A 23748-nucleotide genomic window follows, 5' to 3' on the forward strand; every position below is an offset into this window, starting at 1 on the left:
GGGCGGGGCGCGCGCTGCGCGGGGCTGGGCTCGGAGCGCGCCGGGCTCGGCCGCCGAGAGAGCCGAACCGGGGCCGCGCTGGGCCAGTGAGGAGCGCACGAGCCTTCGAGGTTGTGGACGACGGAGGGAGGAGCCGCCGCCAACGCCAGCTCCCTCCCGGAGGGACCCCGAACCCCCCGCTGGCCATGAGCCGCCGGGCCCCGGGAGGCCGGCCGCGGTCCGGGCAGCGCTCCTCCGGCGCCCCGGCCCTCCCGGCCACAGCTGCGCGCCTGTAGGTATGGCCTGCTTGTCCTCAGTTCCCTCGTCCCCCCGTCCATCACCCCGGACTCCATCCGTCCCTGAGGGAGCGCGTGTGTGTGCGCACTGCTGCTCTGGGGAGCGCGGCCGCACGCGCCCCGGTCCGCGCGTGTTGTCTTTGTGTGCGCGGGTGGGAGGGAGCGCGACGGAGGAGACGCGCCCCCCGGCGGGGATCGGCTCTCCGACCCCCATCCCGGGCCGGGCGGGAGTGGCGGGAGGGGCCGAGCCGCCTCCGGAGCAGCTGCGCCCAGGCCCCTTCCCAGGGCCCAGGGCCCTTGGTGGGGCGAGCGCAGCGGGCCCCCTGGAGGAGGGGTCTCTGGCTGGGGGCTGGGGGGGCTGGAGCGCTGGGGTCTCTTCCCTAGGCTGCGGGGGCTGGGGGAGGGCCAACCTGGAAGGAGGGTGCCGGCCACGGGAGGGACCCTACCCAGACCACCGTCGCTGGGCCGGCACGCCCTCCATTTGGCCCAGGCCTTCTTTCTCACGGTCTCCATTCTCGACCCGCCCACCCTGGGAACTCTCCTGCAGCTCTCGGTAGGGGGGAGGATCGCTGAGGGTGCCGGAGAGGCCGGCGCCTTTAAGAAGGGGCGGGTTCATGCCCTCCATTCAGTCCCTTCGGCCTCGGCCATTGATGAACCTGCGGGCAGCGCGGGGCCCGGCCCCGCGCCAAACCACCGGGCCGGGACCGGGCAGAGGCAGGGACCCCAGCAGCCCACGAAGTGAGGTCTTCAGGGGGAGGAGTCTGCAATGACCGGGACCCCTCAGGAGCCGCGCGGGGCTGACTGGACAGCCCCAGGAGTGACCGTGGACAAGGTGCAGGGGAGAGCCTCAGGGCCGGGAGTCAAACCTGGACTGAACCCTACCTCTGCCCTTTGAGCCTCCATTAAATACCCTGTGAAATGGGGATGGTGCTGCCTACCTCCTAGCTGACCAGCAAGAGCTGCCCCCTCCAGCACAGGTCGCTGAGCATGGGTGAAAGGGCACCCCTAAGAGAACGGAGGAGCCAGGGGATGCCTACCCTAAGACACTTTGGCTGCCTCTGTTGGGGGTGTGAACTGAACCACCCCCCAACCCTGCCCCCCACTTTGAACAAACCTCTTCCATCCTGGCCTCCCTGCCCCATCCAGGAGGCCGTCGGCTGGGAGTGACCTAGAACCCTTCAGCTCTAAGAACTTTGGAGGAGGTCTGGCCGTGGGGGCAGTGGCAAGGTTCAGGGCGTTTATGGGGTTCTCAGAGACAGTTTCCCACAGACTGCCTCCTCTCCCCCTCTAGAGGGCGTCAGTGATGATGGGCAGGAGATCCTGATGCGGGATAATTGAATGGTTCTGAGGAATCGAGTTAATGCATATGCTTTTTTTCTTACCCTTACTGTGAAAACTCTGTCTAAAATTTCTAGACCCCTCCTCCCTACTTTGTGGGTCTCCCAGGGAGAACCCCCCGCACATACCCAAGGGTGAGCTTCCCTAGGAGGTGGGACCCCCACTCAGGTGGAGCCTGGACCCCCAGGGCTGAGCATTTGGTTTCGAGCTGACTCGTGCCAGGCTAAGGGCCTCTGTGGCGTTTCTCATGTAATCTTCACAACAACCCTGGGGGTTTGGTTCTATTATTATCCCCATTTTGCAGAGAAGGAAACAGATTCAAGGAAGTGAAATGACTTGCCCAAAGTCACTCAACCAACAAGCCAGGCTTCCAAACCGCTTCTTTCTGACAAGAATCTGGTTTCTACCTCCTGCACTGCTTGTCTATTCGGGGTTGTAGGGACTTGGGAGTTTAGGTATACTGGGCCTCCTGGCAGCTGTCCCCATGCCATTCGGGTCCAGTCTTAGAGCCTGCCTCGCTTCCTGCTCTTTCACTGTCCACGTGGGGCTGGAGGGGCGGCGGCAGCTTTGGAAACTGGGGAGGTTTCTCTTCCCCACTCACCTGTGTGGGTCTGTTTTTTGGGTTTTTTTTGTTTTGTTTTGTTTTGCGGTACGCGGGCCTCTCACTGTTGTGGCCTCTCCCGCTGCGGAGCACAGGCTCCGGACGCGCAGGCTCAGCAGCCATGGCCCACGGGCCCAGCCGCTCCGCGGCATGTGGGATCTTCCCGGACCGGGGCACGAACCCGCGTGCCCTGCATCGGCAGGCGGACGCTCAACCACTGCGCCACCAGGGAAGCCCAGGTGCGTCTGTTTTTATGGCTGTGCTCTGTCCCAGGGGAGAGCAGGGCTGACTCTTCAACATCTAGAGGAGGTCACGGCCCACACCTGTTTGGGCAGAGCAGTGTGTGGGAGTACGGCATCTTTTGGCTCCTCTGGGTGAAGCAGGGTTTGGGCTCCATTCTCCAGATACTTCCGACCCTCTGTGTCTAGGGCCCACCTGGGGGCGGGTATAACACCCAGCTGGGGACTCACGGTTTGGTAGAGAAGACAGGCCACAAGCCATGTGGTGTTGTAGAGGGACGAGGGGCGGGGGGGGGCAGAGTGGAGGCCGGGACAGGACAAAGGGGGGCGTTCCCGGGGCCCCCTTGGGCTCAGGGGCCTGCCAGCTACTGGGGCAGAGAAGCAGGTGGGGCAGTGCCGGGCTGCACGTTGAGACTCCGAGCAGTGGACAAGCAGGGGTTGGAGGAAGAGGATGTATTAAAACTTGGATGTGGGGAGTTTGAGGTGGCGGAGCTCAGCCAGGCTGGGAGTTCAGTTGTCTGGGAAAAGGCCTGGGGAAGCTTTATAAGCATCTGCAGTACCGAGTTCTGGGGTACTCAGAACCGAGGGGAGGCACTGGAGGCCTCAGTTAGGAGTCGCTGGGGTACTCAGAACCGAGGGGAGGCACTGGAGGCCTCAGTTAGGAGTCGCTGGTATGTGTATCGTGAAAAAAGCCGGAAGGCAGACTGGTGGGCTAAGGGGTTGACGGGGTGTCCGGCAGATTTGCGGGGCTGGGCCTTGGCCCAGGGAGGTCTGGGAGGGTTACGAATCAGGGCCTAGGTGAGATCCATGACACCGGCAGAGAGGGAGAGACCGCGAGGCTCAGGCCAAGGATGGAGAGGGGTTGGTGCGTCGCTCTGCAGTGCCAGGATGGCAGGGCCAGTGCAGCTAGAGCCATCCCAGCCTGCTCTCCACCTACAGAGCCTGTCCAGGAGCTGTCCAGCACCAGGTGCTCCTGAAGGAGGATAGGCTTCCCTCCTGAGCCCCCAGGCCCCGGCACAGCTTATCGTCCTGGGGCCCCCGCTCCCTGCTCATCTGATGTCGACTTCCTGCAGGGCCCAGCCCTGGATTCCCCTGCCCTCCAGCCTGTCAGAGAGCCCTCTCCTCTGAGGATGGCCATCTCCTTTCCCCAGGCAGGGCCTGGGTCCCCCTACTGTGCCCTCAAGAGTGAGGGCTCCCCAGTGACAAAGCCCTGCTGGGAGTAGCATGTGCTACAGAAAGGGACAGATGTGAACTTGGCTTCACACTCCCCCCCTCACCAGTCTGTGGCCCTGGACCCGCCAGCATGGCTCTCGGCCCATGGTGGGAGTTCAGTACGAATCCAGTGAATGATGGGCTCGTCACCTCCCTCGCCAGAACCTCATTTCCTCATCTGTATGACGGGAGAATCCTCACTTCCTGGCAGGGAAGATGTGAGGGGAGAAGGGCTTTAAACAGGGGCATAGCCCAATTGGATGTGAGTCCTAGAAAGATGACCTTGGCCACACTGTGGAGCCTGGATTTGTCAGGGGTTGGGGGGGATCGTGAGAAACAAGGAGGTTTGGGAGGAGTCCTCCGCCCAGAGGAGTGGGAGGAAAAGAGGGAATGAATACAAGACACTTAGGAAATAGAAGCAGAGGAGCTTTGATTCTTAAACAAATCACTTGTTTAATCCTCATGACAGCCTTTGAGGTCATTGCTCTTTTACCCTCTGTTTTAACAGATGAGGAAACTGAGGCCCCAGGAGGCTGAGTCACACGGCTAGGAAGCAGGGGAGCTGGGATGCAAAGCCAGCCGGTCTGGCTCCAGATCTCAGGCTTTTAACCACTCCACTGTCCCATGTGTCAGATGGTCAGATGTGGAGGAGGGGAGACGCCCCGGCCACGGGGCCCCCGTGATGGAAGCAGCTGTGGGGCCCCCTCGGACCAGGGGTCTGCAGGTCCCAGAGCCAGAGGGGCTTGTCAGGCTCGGGGGCATCAGTGAAAGCTCAGGGGCTCAGCAGAAGGGCTTCCCCACTCCCACGGTGGCAAAGGCTGGCAGTCGCGTGGAAGGCGTGAGGGCACAGAGCTGCTCCGCCAGCTTTTAGCAGCCGCCTCCCAGCGACGCTCCTCAGCACAGGCCTTGGACCATGAAGCAGGCAGGCCTAAGTGGGCGAGCAGGATGGTCCCACTTTACAGCTGCGGAAACTGATACTCAGAAAAGCCAGGGCCAGCTGAGTCCCGCGCCACCCCTCCCTCCCCCCACCCCGACCCCCACAGACAGGGGCAGAGTCCCAAGGGTTCTTAATCCACACCTGTCCCTGTCGCTAATCAGCTCCTCCCCAGACCCACTCTGCAGCAAAGACCCAGCCAGTTCAAGAGTATTAAGACCAGAAATCACGCCCACTCCTGCCTCCTGCCAGGGTCATGGGTCGAGCACAGATATTCTGGGTGGGGAAGGTCAGGGAATTCCAGCCGCACGTCCTTCTTGCAGGAGGCCTTGGTTCAGGGCCTGCCCTGTGAGGACACTTTCTGGGGGGCGGGGAGGGGGGAGGGAGTAGACTTAAGAACCAACGCCCAGGCGCCAACAGTGAAACAGACTGAGCCCTGGGTACTCTGCCTCCGTCGCGGGCCAGAAGGTTGTCTGTGTGCTGCAGGGGGCGGGGTGCAGAGGGGCGACCGGGGGTTACGGTCCCACGGAGGCCAGGACGGCAGCTGGGAGGAGGCTTGGTGGTAAAGTGCTCAGTCGGCTGGGCTGGGCCGGGCCGGTGGTCCTGAGAAGCCTGGAGGACAGGACATCGGTGAGCGTGGTAGGGGCCAGCTTCCTGGAGGGCAGGGGGCAGCCGAGGGAGGCCTTCTTTCCTCTCCTTGTGTTGGGGGGGCCCCAAGAAGAGGCCTTGGTTTCCCCATCGGGAGTGGTTCGCGGTAGGGCGGGTAGCACTGTCCAGCCCAGCCCGGAACACAGCACAGAGGAGGATGCCACTCAGGCCTTGCCCCCCACCCAGAGGGCAGCCTTTCAGGTTGCCGGGCGGCTGGTGTGCTCTGCAGGGCCTCCTTCCCTCCCTGGGGGCCTCCTTCCCTCCCTGGGGGCAGGAGACTGTGGTAGGGAGGCCAGCTCCAGCTGGGCCTCCCTGGAACACTCCCCCTCCCCCGCAGGTGTGGGCCTGGACCACGCCGGTGCCTCCCCGCCCCTCCAGGCCGCTGCCCACTGTGCGCTGGATCGATTGGTCACCGGCCCATTAGCAGGGTGGCTAGGCCGCCTCATTAATATTTTAAGGAATGACCTGGCCATGGGGTCCGGAACTGCGTGCCACTGGGGGCTGATGGCTGGCTTTCTTTCCTCTTTTCCAATTGTCAGTGCTATTTTTACCACCGGAAGGCCAGCCGCCCCCTCTCCCAGGCGTCTAACCGGGTGGGGGTTGGGGGATTCTCCTGTCTGGTTCTTGGCAGAGGGGTTAGGAGAGTCCATGGCTTGGAAAGGCAACAGGCAGGGACTGGATTATGCTTCCCTCCCCATCCCACCCCCTGCCCTGCCTCCCTGAAGCCCCATCCCATCACCCTCTGGCCCTGGCAAGATGGGAACAAAAAACATTGCTCCAGGAGGAGAAGCCAGACAGCCCAGCTGAGCCTGGAAGAACCCCAGGGTGATGGATTGGGGAGGGTAGTTTGCCCACCCAGGGCCGCTGGGGGGCCACCACCTGATCCCCAGGCCAGGCGGAATGGGGGTGGGGCTCCCTTTGTCTCCACCGGAGTCCTCATAGAAGAAGCCCGTGAAGGTGAGAGGCAACCTCCTGCCTGCCTCTGGTCCCACTCCTGGAGGGACTGTAGGGCCCCAGTCTTCAGTGTCCAAGGGCCATGACAGGGGCCGCTGGAGGCCACTGCTCCAGCCCCCCATGGGAAGCCGAGGCCTCGGGAGACATAGGGCCTAGCCCAAGACAGAGCCCACATCTCCCACCGGCCAGTCCATTGCTGTCCTGCACGGACTCGGCAGGTTTCTTCTGGCTCCCTGGGGCCAGAGGAGGGGGAGCTGGGACCCGGCCCATGGAAGCGAGAGGGCCAAGGACCACAGGGGCCATGGGAGCTCAGGATGGAAGGGCCAGTGTAGGGGGAAGGCTTCCTGGAAGAGGAGAGTGTTTTACATAGCCTAAAGGTGGGGCAGAATTTGACTAGTCAGCGGAGTGAGGAAGAAAGTTCCAGCCGGCTGGGGAGTGACACAGGCAGAGACTCGGGCGGAAATTCCCAAGGAGCCACTGGAGGAGGGAGAGCCAGGGCCTGCTGGAGTCAATCCATAAGCCTTCCCGGACAGGCCAGACAGTAGGAGCCCGGTGAGTTCGTCCACCCTGCTTCTGGTACCTCTGGGTTCCCCTCCCCCTGAAGCTCTGCTTTTCCCACATCTGGGTCTGTGGTCACCTGCAGAATGATTGATGGGGTGTCACACTGACTGGTCCCTGGAGACCTCCTGGCTCCACCCAAAGGTTTGGAGAGCCCTAGTCCTGCCCACAGGTACACATGGATTATAACACAGCAGAGACCACTTCCTGTGCTGTCCTTCCAGGAAGGGGCGGCCCTTCATCCTCATTTTTCTTTTTTTCTTCACCACGCCACGCAGCTTGCGGGATCTTAGTTCCCCGACCAGGGATCGAACCTGTGCTCCCTGCAGTGGAAGCGCGGACTCCTAACCACTGGACGGCCAGGGAATTCCCTCATCCTCATTTTTAAAGTGAGGAAACTGAGGCCCAGAGGCTGGAGTTGAGGTCAACGTCCTTCACCCAGAGAGCAGTGGGGTCAGGCCTGGAGCCCAGGTCAGCAGAGTACCTGCACTCGGTCTCCTCCCCAGTTCTGGCCCACGGCCCTCAGTTTCCTCACTTTAAAAATGAGGGGGGCAGCACACCCGTGCCCTGCTGGGGCTGAGCCGTCTTCCTCTTGGCTTGCGGCCCCCCCTTTACAGAGAGCCATGCCTGGGCCTGGGTCTGTAACTAGGGCTGGGGCTCCCGGGCTGGCCCGGCTGCTTGTGACTTCTAGCCCTGGCTGTACAGCCCCTGCCACTTCTGTGTAGCCCCAGCTGGACCCAGGGGACAGTGAGGGCTGCTGTGCTGGGCATCGGGCCCATAGGCTCCTGGCCAGTCAGCAAGAGGTCAGGGCAGGGGAGGGGGGAGGTCAAGGCAGCCCCAGCCTCTGTGCATCCCAGGCCAGTGCCTGCCTAGGGCATGTGCCCCCTACCCTTGGCAAATTCCTCTCCGAGTTCCACCCCTGCCTCCAGTGCGGCCTAGATGGGACCCTCCCCCTGCCCCTCACCCAGTGAAAGCCTCTGCCCCGGGTCCTGTCCCTCCGCTCTACCCCTTCGTGCCAGGAACATTCTCAGCCAGCAGGAAGGGTGGGGGGACGGGGATTGACGCTTGAGGATGTGGCACTGGGACCGACTTCCTCCCTGTCCCCACCTGCCCCATCGAGGGCAAAATTAGGGCAAGTGGGGCACACTCCGCTGCTGGCTCCAGGGCTAACCCTTCCCAGGCTGCCCTGTCACCTAGTCTGACCCTCCTGGTGGTCTCAGGAGGGAGAGAGATGGCCCCTGTGGGGAGCACTGCCCTGCTGGGTAAATGGATGGGCTTGGAGCCCAGGGACGGGGCTTCACAAACTCAGCTGCAGGGCCTCGTCCTCGCCCCACCCTCAGAAACGCCCGCTCTCCACAGGTCAGGCCAAGGCCTTGGTGATGGTGGCAGGTGCATTCCTGCCTCCACCCCCATTCCGGGCATATGACTCAGGCCTGCCTTCTGCCCCCAAGGAGTGCCTGTGCCAGGTGGGAGACAGACATGGAAGCAGATACCTGGGGCACCCTGCAGTGGGCGCCTCGTTAGAGGGGTGCCCAGGCAGGGACTGTGGGAGCTCAGAGGAAACACCTGTCTCCTGGGCTGGGGAGGCAGGGGAGGTCAGGGAAGGCTTCCTGGAGGAAGTGGCCCCTGGATTCATTCTTGAAGGATGAGTAGGAGTTAGCTAGATGAGGAGGAAGCGCAGGGCAGGAGAGAGGCCCAGAATGAGCCATATTCATGGGTGCCTCAGCCCCTGTTCTCCCCCAGCCCCTCCCCCATGTCCTGAAAAGTCTGCCTCCGAGTTACTGCTCATGGCTGCAGTGAAGTCACTCTTCATCCTCTTTGCCAGCATGAAGCCCAGTGCAAGCCCCGCCTCCTCCAGGAAGCCCTCTGAACTCCCTGCTACTCTCCCGCCAGTGCTCGGGTGAGAGCCTCTGAGGAGACCTGCTGGTTTGGAAGGAAAACTGTCCTCAGTGCTAAGTGGCCTGTTTCCTCCCTGGGGCTGTCCTGTGGTTATCGACTGCAGATCGATGGCCGAGGTTGCCCCAAGGTGAGAGGGAACTCCCACGGTACCCTATGGCCCAGAGGCCCCACAGATGATCTCACAGAAGTGGGGCAGCTCTTTTCACCTGGTGATTAGTTACAGAGTTTGGATCCCAGAGGAGAGAGGAGATGGTGCCAGGAGCTGTGAGGGAAGGGCCATGCTGGAATTGTGGGGATCCTGCAAAGGCAGGCGAGGGCATGACCCCCTGTCTCAGTTCCCCTAACACTGGCTGGCCCCCTCAGACAGGGGCTCCCTAAGGCAGGGCAGGACCGCAGCACCCCACTTCTCCACCAGTAATTTTCACCCTGGCCTGTTGGGGAGGAGATGCATAAACAGAATGGCTGGGCCTGTGCCCCCAGGAGTGATGGGGCATGAGGAGGCAAGGCCCCCAGATGACTAGACACACACCATGCAGTTTGGCGATCCGGAGTGAGGAAGCGTGGGGGCACCTGGGGACAGGAGGAGAAAGGTGGGATTCCCCGGTCAGGGCCTCTTCAGGAAGGTCCGGTTTGGATGGGAGCTCTGGAGGGAACAGGGTGCCAGGAGGGGGGAACATAAGGAGAGCAGGCAGCCAGTCCACGGTGAGGGAAAGGAGTCTGAAGAGGCGGCACCTTCAATGCCAGTATGAAACACTAGTCATACTGGATCCACACTGGGAGGTGACGCCCACAGTCTCAGAGTCAGCGTGAGAATCCCTGGTGTGTCACTAACAAGCTGTGTGTTCTCAGGCCCCATGTGACGGCTTGGGCAGTGACAGCTGTGACGTGCCTGGTGTGCTGAGCACATTCATTTGTTCATTCATTCATTCAGCGTTTACTGAGTGCCTGCCATGTGCCCAGCACTGGGGACACAGCCACATATGAGGCTGTCAAAACCGCTGCCTTGTGGAGTTGGTATTCTCCGGGGAGGGTGTGGTGCTGGGGGGGGGGCGGTGGCGGTCTGGGGGGGCGTGGAACGAGACCAAGCAAGTGGATAAACAGACTGTCAGATGGGGACAAGCACTGTGGAGAAAAGTAAGCAGGCAGAGGGCACGGAGACACCAGCGCTGGGTGGAGAATTTCTTATTCTAAATAGAGCGGTGGGCAAGGAGAGCTATCGGACAAGATGGTATTTGAACAGAAACCTGAAAAACGTGAGGGGGTGTGGGGAAAGGACATTCCAGGCAAATACAAAAGAAAATCGCAAGTGCAAAGGCCCTGGGGTGGGACTCAGGTGTGACCAGAGCAGAGTGGGCAAGAAGAGTGGCGGGAGATAAGCTCAGAGAGTCAAATGGAGGCAGATCACGTGAGGCCTTGGGGGCCATGGGTAGGACTTTGGTTTCTACTCTGAGTGGGGTGGGAAACCATTGCAGGATTCTGAGCAGCGGAGGGCCTGATCTGTCTTATGTTTCAGAAATGACTGGGTTCCTGGGTGGAGAACAGGCTATAGGGGGTGAGGTCAGGTTCCGGGGGACCAATGAAGAGGCTGCTAAAATACTGCAGGCAGGAGAAAGGGTTGTGTGGGTCCCAGGCCAGCAGCACGGATGGCGGGGAGCAGCGGAGGGGTGGGGTTCCTGGTATATTTCAAAGGCAGAGCCAAGAGGATTGCGCATGACTTCTTTCTGTCCACCAAACTTTGGGGACCCTCAGAAGAGGGTACTCAGGGAAGCGAGGTCACTTGGAGGCTCATTGGGGACCCCACTTGAAGGCGTCTGTCATCCCAGCCTCCCTCGCCAAGGCCAGGAATGACCTTGGGGTTCCCTGAGACTGCTGCTTGAAGGAGAGTGCCCCTCTTGCAGACACGTGTCCCCCCTGCCTGGTTGTCCTCACACATTGAAGCTTGCACACAGCCCTGGGGGAGTGGGGCTGGTGGGCGCTCTGGACATGGGTCAGGAATTCACTCACTCGCTCCTCTCACCTGCAGCCTCCGGGGGCTGCGATGGGACAGGAGCCATGAATGGTGCCGCCCCCGGCCCCGCCGCCGCCGCCCCGGTCCCGGTCCCGGTTCCGGTCCCGGACTGGCGGCAGTTCTGTGAACTGCACGCGCAGGCGGCCGCCGTGGATTTCGCGCACAAGTTCTGCCGTTTCCTGCGGGACAACCCGGCCTACGACACGCCCGACGCCGGGGCCTCCTTCTCCCGCCACTTCGCCGCCAACTTCCTGGACGTGTTCAGCGAGGAGGTGCGCCGCGTGCTGGTGGCCGGGCCGGCGCCCCGGGGAGCGGCCGAGCCCCCAGACGCCATGGAGCCCGAGCCCTCGGGGACCCCGGCGCTCAAAGCCGCGCCCTACGGCCACTCGCGGAGCTCCGAGGACGTGTCGGCGCACGCGGCGGCCAAGGCCCGCGTCCGCAAGGGCTTCTCGTTGCGCAATATGAGCCTGTGCGTGGTGGACGGCGTGCGCGACATGTGGCACCGGCGCTCCTCGCCCGAGCCCGACGCCGCCCCGCGGGCCGCCGAGCCCCCAGCCGAGCCGCGCGACAAGTGGACGCGGCGCCTGCGGCTGTCGCGGACGCTAGCGGCCAAGGTGGAACTGCTGGACATCCAGCGCGAGGGCGCGCTGCGCTTCATGGTGGCCGACGACGCGGCCGCGGGTCCCGGGGGCGCCGCCCAGTGGCAGAAGTGTCGCCTGCTCCTGCGCAGGGCCGTGGCAGGCGAGCGCTTCCGCCTAGAGTTCTTCGTGCCGCCCAAGGTGAGTGCCCACCGCCACCTGGGGGGACCGTGGAGGGGCTGGCTTCGGGGACCGCACTGCCTGATCTGATGGGCAGGATGGAGTATTCAGGGTCAGGAACCTGGGATGCCAGGGGCCCCCCTCTGCCTCTGGGATGAGTCACCCCTCAGGCCCTCTTTTTCTGCTTGTGAGGTGTCAGAAGGGCCCTCTGGCTACAGAAGGGGTTCTGGGTACTGTTCTTGGAGGTATTGGAGAGCCTGGCTGCCTGGACTCCTCTTCCTCACCTGGGGCCCCTGGGTGGCTGGAGCCTCCCCAGAGAGGAAAGGAGGCAGTGACATTGGCACACTCACAGAGGGCCTGCCGGGGGTCTGCATCCTTCTCAGGGGAAATCTGCTTGTCCCCCAGCTTAGCTGCCACGCTGCAGCCCAGCCCCTGCCCAGGTGGCCCCTTTCCGGCCCAGATTTCATAAGCTTCTCCTGGCTGTTACCAGCATGGCCGCTCACCTGAGTGCACCGTGCCCTCCCCTCTCTTGGGGGCTCAATGTCAGAGCCCTGAGGGCAGCTTTGGGTCTCCTCCAGCAGAGCAAATCTGCCTAGTTTGGGAAGAGGGAATAACTCTAACAATAGTGCCCGCTTTCTGAGAGCCCTCATCCTCCCAGTTGCCCCGGCAAGGCGGGCAGCATGGTCCCCAGGTCACAGAAGAAGAGAAGAGAACGAAGGAAGGGGGTGTGGGCTGCCCAAAGTCACGCAGCTCGCAGGAGGCAGAGCTGAGCTAATTATACCCATCACCCTGGTGGTCTCGGGAATGAAAGGAGCGTGGAGCTGGGAGCTCCTTGTGCACTGGGAGGTTTGGAAGGGTGCGGGGTTGTCCGCCCAGGGCCCTCACCCACCTCTGGGCCCATTCTTTCCCCGCTGTCTTTAGCCACCCTGCGTCTCGCCTCCTTCTCCATCTCCCTGTCTGTCGGGACGCTGGATGCTCCCCCTTGCCTTTCTCCCCTGGAGGTGCAGGATGTGGGCTCCCCAAGGCGGGGTGCCCATGAGCCGCATGAGAGGTGATCTCCCAGGGACACACTGACTCTCTGAAGAGCTTTCTCCCCAAGTCCCAGGATGCCCAGACTCACCAAGAACTTTTTGCCTGCCCAGGCCCCCACCTTTAGGTCCCTGAGAGAGTCATGGGCCACTAAGCCCAACTCCACCATTTGTCAGACAGGGAGAGCGAGGCCCAGTGAGGGGTGGGAAGTGGGGTGGGGCTTGCCCAGGGTCACCCACAGGGCAGGGCTTCAATGCCTCTGGGCCCTGAGTGGCAACCACAGCTGCTCAGCTGTAAATAGCATGTCTGCTGCCCTCGAGGGAGGGGACACAGCAGCCGGTGCCCCCTGCAGCCCACCATTCACCGCGGGCAGAGGGCAGGCTTCCTGAGGGGTCACTTTCCCAACCTCTGCGAAAGGCAGGTGGGTTCCTATCCCAGATCTGGCCTCAGACCCTCGTTTTTTCGTGCAAATGTTTGTGAATTCAGGAGTGAGCCAGGTGGGAAGCATGCCTGGTGAGGGCTCAGGTCCGGTTTCCCAAATATGTTTGGTTCCAGGGTGTATGAGCCCCACGGGGAGCCCCTGCTGACACTCCCCCTGCCTTTGAGTCCTGTTCACCCATCCGCAGTCCAGATTTCTTCTCCTCTCGCCCCTGAAGGCCTAGCTGCACCCTTGGAGCAGACCGGGGCTTGGGGTCTGCAGGCTTAGGGGCTGTTTCGGGGACCCCCAGCCTGCTCTTTCATACAGCCCCGTGTGTCAGGCTTCCAGCATCCTGCCCTCTCACTCACCCTGCAGGAAAAGTCTCCTGGACCCCAGGTGCCCTCATAGCCCTAGGCCGGCCAGCCCTGGGGCCCAGGGAGCAATGACGCTGGCCCCCTGCCATTAGGGAACCACCAGACAAGTGATATTTGCTGGACTGGATGGTAAAATAAACCTCAGTGGGGTGAGCACAGGATGCTCTGGGGGCCACAAGGAGGAGAAGCTTCATGAGTGCTCACCAGGTGGCAGGGCCCCAGGACAGGCATTTCTGGAGACTCAAGCTGAGTGAGCCAAGGTCTGGGGTCGTGAAACAGCCTGATGGCTCCGTCCAGGGAAGTGGTAACAGTGAGCTGGAGCCGGGTGAGAGGCAGCTAGGCCAGGACAGACGGGCCTCAAGTGCAAGGCAGAGGAATCACCGCCTGTGGCCAGCGGGAGCCCAGCGGTAGTTCCCAGACCAGCCTTCACCGCAGACCTGTCCGCTCCACCCACTCCAGGACCGCGGCCCCTGCCCCGCCGGCTGGCTTGATGGCTTGCCATGGTCAGCCGAGCCTCGCAGTCACCGCCCCAAGCGCAGCCCTGCTCTGCTGGATGGCAGCCAGTGCTGCCAGGAATTCCCATCCGCCTGCCCATCCAACGTGTGGCCCTTCCCTTTCCTCCTAAGAAAGCCCCTGTCCCAAAGCCCAAGGCCTGCCAGGAATCTCAGTCTCAAGGCAGCCCCGGGGGGCCTTCAGGCCAGGGCCAGGAGCTTTGGGGCAGAGGGCCGTCCCCAGGAGTCCTGCCAGCTCACCTTGGTTAAATCCCACACTGGTCCCTTTGCCTCCACCTAGAGACACGGCCTGCCCGGCTCCAGGAGTCCTGTTCTGAGTTGAGGCTCCAGACCTGTGCTGTGGAAAATCTAGTCTGAAGGGGGAGATGAGCATTTTTTTTTAAATGAACTAGAATAGAATAGAAAATCTCACACTCCATCACACAGTCAGGGTAAATATTGTCTGGTGAAACATGTTTCAGAGATATTTTTACCTGTGTGTGTGTACTGGGTCACAACGTCAAATGTATTTCTTACTATGGGTCAAGGTGAAAAATGTGAAAACCACAGATCCGGTAGGTGCGCTGGGCGGAAGGGCAGCTGGGGCAGAGTTCACCCCCTCAGGGCTCAGAGGTGGGAGACTTATGTCAGTCCCAGCTCTGTCCCTGACTTGCTGTGTGACTATATGGGGAGGTCCCTCTGTTTCCCAGGAACTCCCTCAACTTACCCATCTGTGAAATGGGGATTGGGACACCTCTGTGCCAGGGCTGCCTGACATCCTAAGCTGAGGGCTGCTCTGACCTCTGGGAGTGGGGACGGGGGAGAGGGCTTCAGGAGGCCCTGGGGCCGCTGTCTCACTGCCCTTTCCTCTGGCCTCCCAGGCCTCCAGGCCCAAAGTCAGCATCCCTCTGTCGGCCATCATTGAGGTCCGCACCACCATGCCCCTGGAGATGCCGGAGAAGGACAACACGTTCGTGCTCAAGGTGAGCCCCACCCCGGGCCCCACAGATCCCTCATGGGTGGCAGAGCTTGAGGGCAGTGTCGGGGGAGGTGAGGGTAAAGGACCAGCAGCAGGGCAGGGGGAGGGAGCCCTGGTTGGGGGTCCCAGGATCCTACGCAGATGTCAAGCACATGGCTAGGATGTGAATCCTGGCCTGGGCTCCAAAGCCAAATGCCCCAGGTGTCGTCCAAGTCCACCATGTGCGGCCCCGTTCCCATTTCCTCCTGCGCCTGGGTGAAGGTCCTGAGTTTCACTTCCTCCCCTCCCTTCCCCCACTGGAGTCAGCGAGCACCCACCCCACAGACAGGAACTGGTAGCCAGCCTGCAGCAGTTATGCAAATGCTCCTGTCGCCAGCACTGGAGTGTGGGAACCTGCCTGGTCCCACAGAGGGCACAAAGGCCCTGAGGGTGGGCAGGGGGGCACCCCAGTGAGTCTGGGGGCAGCTCCTCTTTTTCCCAGGCTCCACATCGCCGGGGTGGCCTGCTTGGGTTGCTGAGGACACGGCTCCGGGCTGCCAGGGCTGTGGCCCTGTGCCTCCTTGGAGGATTAGAGCGTGTTTGTGAGGCCAAGTCCCCAAGGAGGCCTGGTTCTACCCACCCGAAGCTGCATGGAGGCCCCCCGCACCTCCTCCCCAGGCTCCCGGTTGGGTTTATGTTTTTACTGTCCCTGTTTGTTTAGTCATGAACTCTCTTATTCATTTAGCAAACGTTTGCCAACCCCATACCCTGAGCCACCCCAGGCGGGGGACTGAGGACACGGCCCCTCCCTGCCTGGCACTCTCATCTGCTGGATGAGACAGGTCAGAGCCTCGCCCCCGACAGCTGGGTGGCCTCTGTGTCTCTGATTATGCTCAGGAGCCCTGAGGCCAACGGGCTCACCTGCCGGCCCGCTGTGGGCCTCAGTTTCCCCATCTATTCAGAGAGGGGATGAAGGAAGTTCCGAGGACCGTCCCAGCTCTGAGATGCTGGGAGTCCAACTGCTCTTTACTGAGACACGCGACAAGAAGCTCAGAGCCCAGGCCTTGGCCTTAGAGACCTGGGTTCGGGTCCCAACACCTCCACCGAGCGCTAGTGTGACTTTGAGCGAGTTACCTGAACCTCTGAACGTCAGTCTTCTCATCTGTACGACGGGGAAAGCATCACCCCCCTCACGGGGCTGTTGGGAAGAGTTCATCAGACAATGTATGTGCAGGATCACACTCTGGGCCCGGCTTTCTCCTCCTTGTTTCCCTTCTGGAGGCTTCTTATCCCAGGGGTGTGGCCACAGAGGTGGAGTTCCAGGCGCAAAGGCGTGTGGGCCCTCAACTCGCTGCTGGGCCAGCCGGCCCCTCACAGACTTGAGGGTTGTGATGCCCTTCCACCCCACCTCCCCATCCCTTACCCAGCCAGCATGGGCTCCTCCAGGGCTGCATCTCCAGGGCCTGAGGACCTGAGCTCAGCAGGGCTGGACATCATCTCCATGATCCCCAGTGGGGGGCCCAGGAGGAAGGGGCTGCTGAGAGTGTGGGCTCCACCCAGGGCCCCCATTGTCTTTCCTGCTGCCCTCACCAGTGAGCCCCCAGGGGGGAGGGGTGGGATGAGCCATTTGTCCCGGGCTCCGGAGCCTCCTGCCGAGGGTGCTGACTGTGATCTGGACTCTCGCCACCCCCTCCCCAGGTGGAGAACGGAGCAGAGTACATCCTGGAGACCATCGACTCCCTGCAGAAGCACTCGTGGGTAGCTGACATCCAGGGCTGTGTGGACCCTGGGTGAGTGCCCAAGTGCTCCTAGGATGGGAAGACGGGGTGGGGACGCCTAGCTCGGCTGTGCCCTTGGTCCAGCCTCCACAGGGAGGGCAGGAGCTGAGCTTGACACATGGGCTTTTCCCATTGCAGTCCAATTCAGGTGGGTGCTGGCCAGAACGCCCACACTCCCATTCCCAGCAGGCCCTGTAGGTTCAGGGTCTGGGGACCTGGAGGGAAGTTAAATCAAGTCTTGTTCTCACTCCAGGGGAGGCTGAAACCACTAGGACAGGGGTAGTGATGGGGTGAGCCCAAAGTGCCAGGGGTGGGGGACCAACCGGGAGGCCCCTAACCCAGTCCTGGGGCTCCGAGAAGCTGTAGTGGTAGAGGTGCCCCCCTTCTCTGCGGCTTAAACAAAGGGCGGGCCTGAGCCTGGCAGAGGGGGCTGGGGGCGGCAGGGAGGAAGAAAAGAGAGAACAGCCCAGCAAAGGCTGTGGAGGTGTGCGAGGACCTGGGACTCGCAGGGAATGTCAGGCCCTCGGGTGACTGGAATTAGAGCCCGTGAGGAGGAGACTTCCGTGAGGGCGCCGGAAGCTGGTAGGTCGGGGCAGTGGGGAGCCATGGCTGGTAATAAGGGCAGCTGTGGTCAGCCGTGTGCGGGAGGAACAGCAGGGAGGCTGGCGGCGCCGCGCGGGAGAGGCCCGAGGCCGGGAGGAGGAGGGGCAGGCAGGCCAGCAGGCTGAGCACTTGGCAGGAGCTCCGGCTACTGGGGTGAGCCAGGCCCCGGGGGAGGGGCTGCTGCCTCCTGATTAAGAGCTTCATTTAAGGAAGCACAATTAAAGTCCTGAGCGCCTCCCAGGGCCCCCCCCCCACCCCGCCACCCCCATCCCCAAAGTGGCCGTTATCCCTCCCCTGCCGCCCTCCCAGCCATCGGCTTCGCAGCCCCCGTGAAGGTGAAAATCACTTTGTGGCACAGATGGGGAGACAAAGGCCCAGGGCAGGGAAGGGAGCTGGCCCCGGCCCCGCCCCCCACCACGCCCTGCCCCTGTATGAGGGCCTCCGTGGGATCCTAGGAGGAGGGCAGCCTGTCGAGGGTTAGGGGGCAGGGGTCATGTGACCTCCAGGAGAGCTGCACCCACCAGGAGACATCTCCATATGGCCCAGTCACTCACATGGCGGCCACAGAGCAAGCTGAGGGTGTGGCAGAGGGACAGGGCTGATGCTGGCCGCGGGACTGTCTGCCACTCCCGGCTCCATGAGCCTGTGGTCCGAGTCCCATGGCAGGACGTGGTTGCGCTTTCTTGCCTTCGCAGGGACAGCGAGGAAGATGCCGATCTCCCCTGTGCCCGGGGAAGCTGTCTGGCCAGCCGTGTGGCCTCTTGCAGCTGTGAGCTCCTGACGGATGGTAGGTGGGGACAGAGCTGGCTGGAGTAGTGGAGGCAGGGTCGGAGGGGACGGTCGCTCAAAGATGGTCAGACAGACAGACGTGCTTCTCACCTGCCATTTCTCCAGCAGCGGACCTGCCCCGGCCCCTAGAGACAACGGCAGCCGTGGTGACAGCCCCACACAGCCGAGCTCGAGATGCCGTCGGGGAGTCCCTGGTCCATGTCCCACTGGAGACCTTCCTGGAGACCCTGGAGTCCCCAGGTGGCAGCGGCAGTGACAGCAATAACACAGGTGCGGTGGGGCTGCACTCTTCCTGCTGCCCCTCCCTGCGCCCCCGCCCGAGGCCACAGGCACCCCCAGGCCTCTCCCAAGCCCTTCCTGAGCCTCAGAAGCAGTGACATTTCATCCCACTGGGTCCTTTGCACAGCTACTCGGTTGTTCTGGCTTTTGCAGGCTAGTCCGGGAATGTGACCCCTCCCACGGGCCCTGGTTTCAGTAGAAAACGCTCACAGAAAGGGGTGCAAAGGGTTGTAACGAGGGCTTGGGGACACAGACACTTGATCTGTTCCCAGGTTTGTTGCCGACTTAGAGAGTGACCCCAGGAAACTAAGTGATCCCACCAAACCAGAGAAAACCGGACGATGACTATGAAATAAGCATGTTCTGATGTTATACATACAAGCAGACACAGCTGGGGTACTGAGGAGTTTTGTTACTGGTTCAGGAGGTGCAAGAACATTTAATGTGTGTTATGTGAGAACAGAAACCATTTGCCAGTTGTTTTTTTTTTTTATTAATTTATTTATTTTTGCCTGTGTTGGGTCTTTGTTGCTGCGTGCAGGCTTTCTTTAGTTGCAGCAAGCGGGGGCTACTCTTCGTTGCAGTGGCTTCTCTTGTTGCAGAGCATGGGCTCTAGATGCGTGGGCTTCCGTAGTTGTGGCACGTGGGCTCAGTAGTTGTGGTTCGCGGGCTCTAGAGCGCAGGCTCGGTAGTTGTGGCGCACGGGCTTAGTTGCTCCGCGGCACATGGGATATTCCCGGACCAGGGCTCGAACCTGTGTCTCCTGCATTGGCAGGCGGATTCTTAACCACTGCGCCACCAGGGAAATCCCACCAATTGCTATTAATGGTCTTTCCTTGAGACAAAAGGCACCCATTCCATCATGTGATACATTCTTATCATTAAACTATTTGCTAAACCAGTCTGTAGCTTAAATCTACATTCTCTTATTCTATCATTTTCTCCTCTCCGTGCCTCAGTTTACCTCATATGTTTAGTGGGTGGGTCAGCTCCCTGCCTCGTTCTAAATTACTCAGCAGCATCTTACATGCAAAAACCCAACAAGATGATGCATCCCTTTTCTCGTTTACGTGCCCCCTCTCTCCCCCACGCCTCTCACACTGTCATCCCTCTGCAGTGGAGGACGGAGCAGAGCCGGAGCCCGAGGCTGAGCCCGAGCTGGAGCTCTCTGACTACCCCTGGTTCCACGGGACACTGTCACGGGTCAAGGCAGCTCAGCTGGTTCTGGCAGGCGGGCCCCGGAGCCACGGCCTCTTCGTGATCCGCCAGAGTGAGACTCGGCCTGGCGAGTACGTGCTGACCTTCAACTTCCAGGGCAAGGCCAAGGTAAGTCAGGGAAGGCGGGTGGGGGGCACAGCGGGGAAGTATCCAGCCCAGGGGGAGGCGGGCTGAGGTGGCCCTGGTCCTGAGGCTGCACCTGCGCCCAGGAGGAGGCTCCACGGGTGTAGGGGTGGCATGGCTTCCCACAGGCCAGGCCTACCCCGGCCATGCTCCGAATCACTCGCCTCCCTCTTGCACCTCTCTGCTGGTGGCCGAGCCCCCAGGAGGCTGGGCCCTTCTGAGGGTTTGACTTTGACCCTGTGCATTGGGGATCACGTAGCACTAGGGCTTCTGAGGGTCTCCACCGAGAGCCACCTCCGTACAAGGCTGGGGTCCACCAGTGCTCCAAGCACGCAAGAGCCCCTCTTGTCCCCTGCTCAGCACAGCTCACCAGCCCCTCGTGGTCCCCAGCTGCGGGCCAGGCCTGTGCTCAGACCAGGCCCGGGGTTGTGGAAGGGAACCACATACAGTGGGCCCTAGAGAACCAGGCAGAAGAGGAGGAGCTGGGCCCGGCAGGAGGGCCACAGAGCAGGGGGCGCCAGAGGAGGCTCCTGACCCCACCAGCCAGAGTAGGAGAGGACCTTGACCTGAGACGTGCAATGGACAGAGAATCCTTGAGGTGAAGACAAGTGGAAGGGTGGTCCAGACAGGGCAGGGCAAAGGCGCGGCTGTGAACCCAGAAGGCGGGCTCTCAAGGAAGGGCACTGCGTGCTAATAAAGACCTAAGGCACAAAGGAACAGAAAGTCCAGTGACCGTGGGGGGTTTCAGTGTGACAGAGTGGGCAGGAACCTCGAACTCCCCTCCCCCATCCCGAGTTTCCGCTAAGGAAACAGACCCAGCCCTGGCTCCGCCCAGGACACAGTTGCCGTCAGTCCTTGCTGGAGGAGGGGGCACCCTAGGACTCCTGCTCCAGGCCTGCACTGGTAGCCAGTGTCCCAGCCCCCGGCTGGCCCCATGGGCAGCGCTTCCCTAGGGACTCCTCCTTGGAAAGCGGCTGCTCTCACCAGCTCCTCTGACAACCAGGCGCGCTTTACGCTGTCCCCGGCAGCCTGACCCGGAGTTTACTTCACTTCTCAGCCAGCACGGCCCCAGGGCAGCCTCCTCGGAGGGCCCGGGTCTGATGCCTGCCCAAGCCAGAGGCTCGGATGGTGCCCAGCCCACCGTGGGGCATGGGGCAGGCGGGTGGGGTCAGGATGTTTGGAGGGGAGACAGAGCCGGAGGCTCCACTCTTTCCAGGGCAAAACGCAGCCCTGAGCTTTGTACTCACCACAGCTGGTGCCTCTCAGAGCACGGTGTCTGTCCAGAGTCCAGAGCTGGAGAAGTTAGTGGTGGGATAGAGCCGCTTCCTACTCCTACACCTCCGGGGAAGGAAGACCTCTGCCTTCCCAGGCCTCACTTTTCACCTTCAGATAAGAAATGTCTGGAATGTTTTTCCAAAGACTGAGAGGCACACGCTCCCTGGGGCCCAGCTCTGCCCTGGGTCTCTGTCCCCAAAGGCCCCACCCCGACTTGAGGCTGTGGTGTGACCCCACTATGCTGGTTTGGGCTGAGCCCCTGCCCTGGGCTGCCATGAGTGCTCCCCGGGTTTGCCCACACTGTTCTGGCAACTTCTGGCCCTGCCGAGTGGCAGAACTCACTCGTGGGAACACTCCCCTCCTCCCCAGGGTTTCTCTCTCCTGTACTAGGAGGCCAGCTCCCCCATCGCATGCACCCTCCTATCATCACCCCTGTTGCCACACACACCCCAGAGACGGCTACTCTTCCCCTTGTGAGATACACATGGAGCAAAAAAGGGCTGAAGCCAGAGACCTGTGGCTCACCACTAGAGACCGCAGGCCTGTGGCTCCTCTCTCCCTGAGGCGCCTGGCCCACGTGGGCACTGTTCCTCCGTGCTGCACGCTCTCCTGCTGCAGCACAGTTGAGCAGCGTCTGCAGCCATTCGTCCCCAGCCACCCTGGGGGTTGTCTGCAGCCTGCTGGGCTTTGCCTGTACGGGGACAGTGGGCAGACCCCTAGCTGCTGGGGTGGGAGGGTCACCCAAACACGAGTTCTCTTCCTAGCTCTGTGCTCTGCGGCTGCGGGCGAGTCTCCCCCTCCCTGGGCCTGGGTTTCCCCATCTCTAATATGGAGGCTGTAATCTCTACCTTCTAGGGCTTTTGGAGACTAGGGATGGAGGGGGTGTGCGAGGGGCCTGATGTGGGTGCTCCCAGCATAGGGACAGATGCATGCTCCCTCCAGTCCCAGCCTGGCTCTGTGGCCCTCATTCCCCATCCCCGCCATAGGCATGACCCCCCCTAAGATGGGCTCGTGTCAGGCGCCCCCACTCTGACACCACCCCTGTGGCCTCTGTGAGACCTGGTCCTCCCCGTGACCTTCCAAGGCACTTGCCAAGCGTGGGGCCAGTCCGAGACCCCCGCACCCCACACTGACCACACCCATCTGTGCCCACAGCACCTGCGCCTGTCCTTGAACGGCCACGGGCAGTGCCACGTGCAGCACCTGTGGTTCCAGTCTGTGCTCGACATGCTCCGCCACTTCCACACCCACCCCATCCCGCTGGAGTCCGGGGGCTCTGCAGACATCACCCTTCGCAGCTATGTGCGGGCCCAGGACCCCCCACCTGGTAAGACGCCCCTACCTGGCCCGTGCAAACAGACAGGTGGGCAGTGGGGGAGGGCGTCACCCTCAGGCTGCCACCCTGCTAGACCCGCGGGATGAGCACCCGGTCTTGGGCGAGTTGTAAGCAACCCGGGCATCAGGACTGGCGGGAGAGTGGCAGCCCTGAGGGAGCCGTGTCCTGAGTAATTCCCGGCAGGTGGAAGGGGGTGGAGTCCCTTAGATCCCTGCACAGGTGGGGCTCAGCGCTGAGCTGTTGAAGGAAGGAAGCCTTGGAGGGGTGAGTGAGGGTGCCTGGCACGCGGGTGTCGCCTATACCCATGACTTTAGTTATCGGGGAGGTGGGCTGGAACCCGGCGCGCTGAATTCGGGTTCCCGGCTCCCTGTGTGATGCCAGGCCATCCCGTTCCTCCGGGGCTCTGGCCCCTGTCTGCACGCCGGGACTGGGGGTCGGGGAGTGGCCAGGGCCCAGGCTTGGCGCTGACGGCCCGCGGTCTCCCGTTGCAGACCCGGGGCCCTCGCCCAGCGCCGCGCCCGCGCCCCCCACCTGCTGGAGCGAGCCGGCCGGCCAGCACTACTTCTCCAGCCTCGCCGCGGCCGCCTGCCCGCCCGCCTCGCCCTCGGAGGCCGGCGGCGCCTCGTCCTCATCCGCCTCGTCGTCCTCGGCAGCGTCTGTGCCCGGCGCCTCGCGCCCGGTCGAGGGCCCGCTGAGCGCGCGCAGCCGCAGCAACAGCGCCGAGCGCCTGCTGGAGGCGGCGGGCGGGGGCGCCGACGAGCCCCCAGAGACCGGGCCGGGAGAGGGCGCCCGGGGCCGCACGCGCGCCGTCGAGAACCAGTACTCCTTCTACTAGGCCGGCGCGGGCGGCGCCAAGGCCCTGGGGCCACCCGGACCCGCCCGGCCGCGGGGCGATGGCCCACGTGGCCGTCCGTCCCACGGACCCTGCCGGCCCCCGCCCGGCGCTGGGTGGGAAAAGCGAAGCTCTTCAGTGAAGACATAATGTTATTAAAGAGCCTGTTTTAGGGACTGCACCTGGCTCTCCGTCGTCCTTTCTCCTGCCTTGGCCTCAGGCACGGCTCCTCCTGGGCCTGCCAGGGAGGAGGGAGAGCCACACACGGGCCCCGTGGAGAGCCCACCGTGGCCTGGCGCCTGCCCGGCCCCCACCCAGGTCTGTCTTCGGGGACCCGGCACCCCGTTGGGCGAGTGAAACCGGGAGACAACCGGCAGTCCTGAAGGAGGTGCAGAGCTAAAGCGCTGGGCCCAAGAGGCCCACAGGGATTGGGGGGGGGGGGGCTTTGGCGGAGCTGTGAGAGAGGAAGGGGGGAGGGAGAACTGAGCAGAGGCTTTGGGGGCAAGAATGAGGGGAGGGTAGAGGAAAGCTGAGAAAGGAGGGTTCATCCTGGGACACAGTGAAGGATGGGAGCGAGGCCAGGTATGGGGGGCCTTGAATGCCAGCGTGAGGAGCCGGACTCTGGTGAGGAGAGAATAACTGTGTCCTTGGGCTCGTCATTGAGGTCCTGGCAGTGTGGACAGGATTTTCCCACATGAGCCCACTTGGGGATTGGGCAGTGGAAGAGGCTGGGCTTCTCACCTTTGACCTAGATTCAAACTTGCAAGTGGCCTAGAGGGTCCTCCCACCCCCCACCCCAACCCCTTGCCTCCCTGCAGGTG

General features: G+C 62.3%; 1 protein-coding gene across 6 annotated transcripts; it reads left to right on the top strand.

The window, feature by feature from the left end:
- On the top strand, positions 1–23104 carry SH2B2 (SH2B adaptor protein 2). Of its 6 annotated transcripts, XM_073791971.1 has the most exons (10): positions 5020–5229; positions 5787–6753; positions 10682–11445; positions 14618–14719; positions 16393–16484; positions 17771–17862; positions 17970–18134; positions 19261–19469; positions 21915–22086; positions 22587–23104. In XM_073791971.1, exons 3-10 carry the CDS (start codon positions 10711–10713, stop codon positions 22928–22930), a joined length of 1911 nt encoding a protein of 636 aa, XP_073648072.1. In that variant the 5' UTR covers positions 5020–5229; positions 5787–6753; positions 10682–10710; the 3' UTR covers positions 22931–23104. The 6 variants fall into 6 exon arrangements, with proteins under 6 accessions (XP_073648068.1, XP_033696181.1, XP_073648071.1 ...); XM_073791967.1 differs by lacking the exons at positions 5020–5229; positions 5787–6753 and adding an exon at positions 1–275 and having other exon boundaries at positions 17973–18134; XM_033840290.2 differs by lacking the exons at positions 5020–5229; positions 5787–6753 and adding an exon at positions 2–275.
- Positions 23105–23748: the final 644 nt, after the last annotated feature.

Source organism: Tursiops truncatus, chromosome 15, assembly GCF_011762595.2.
Source record: "Tursiops truncatus isolate mTurTru1 chromosome 15, mTurTru1.mat.Y, whole genome shotgun sequence".
NCBI lineage: Eukaryota > Metazoa > Chordata > Mammalia > Artiodactyla > Delphinidae > Tursiops > Tursiops truncatus.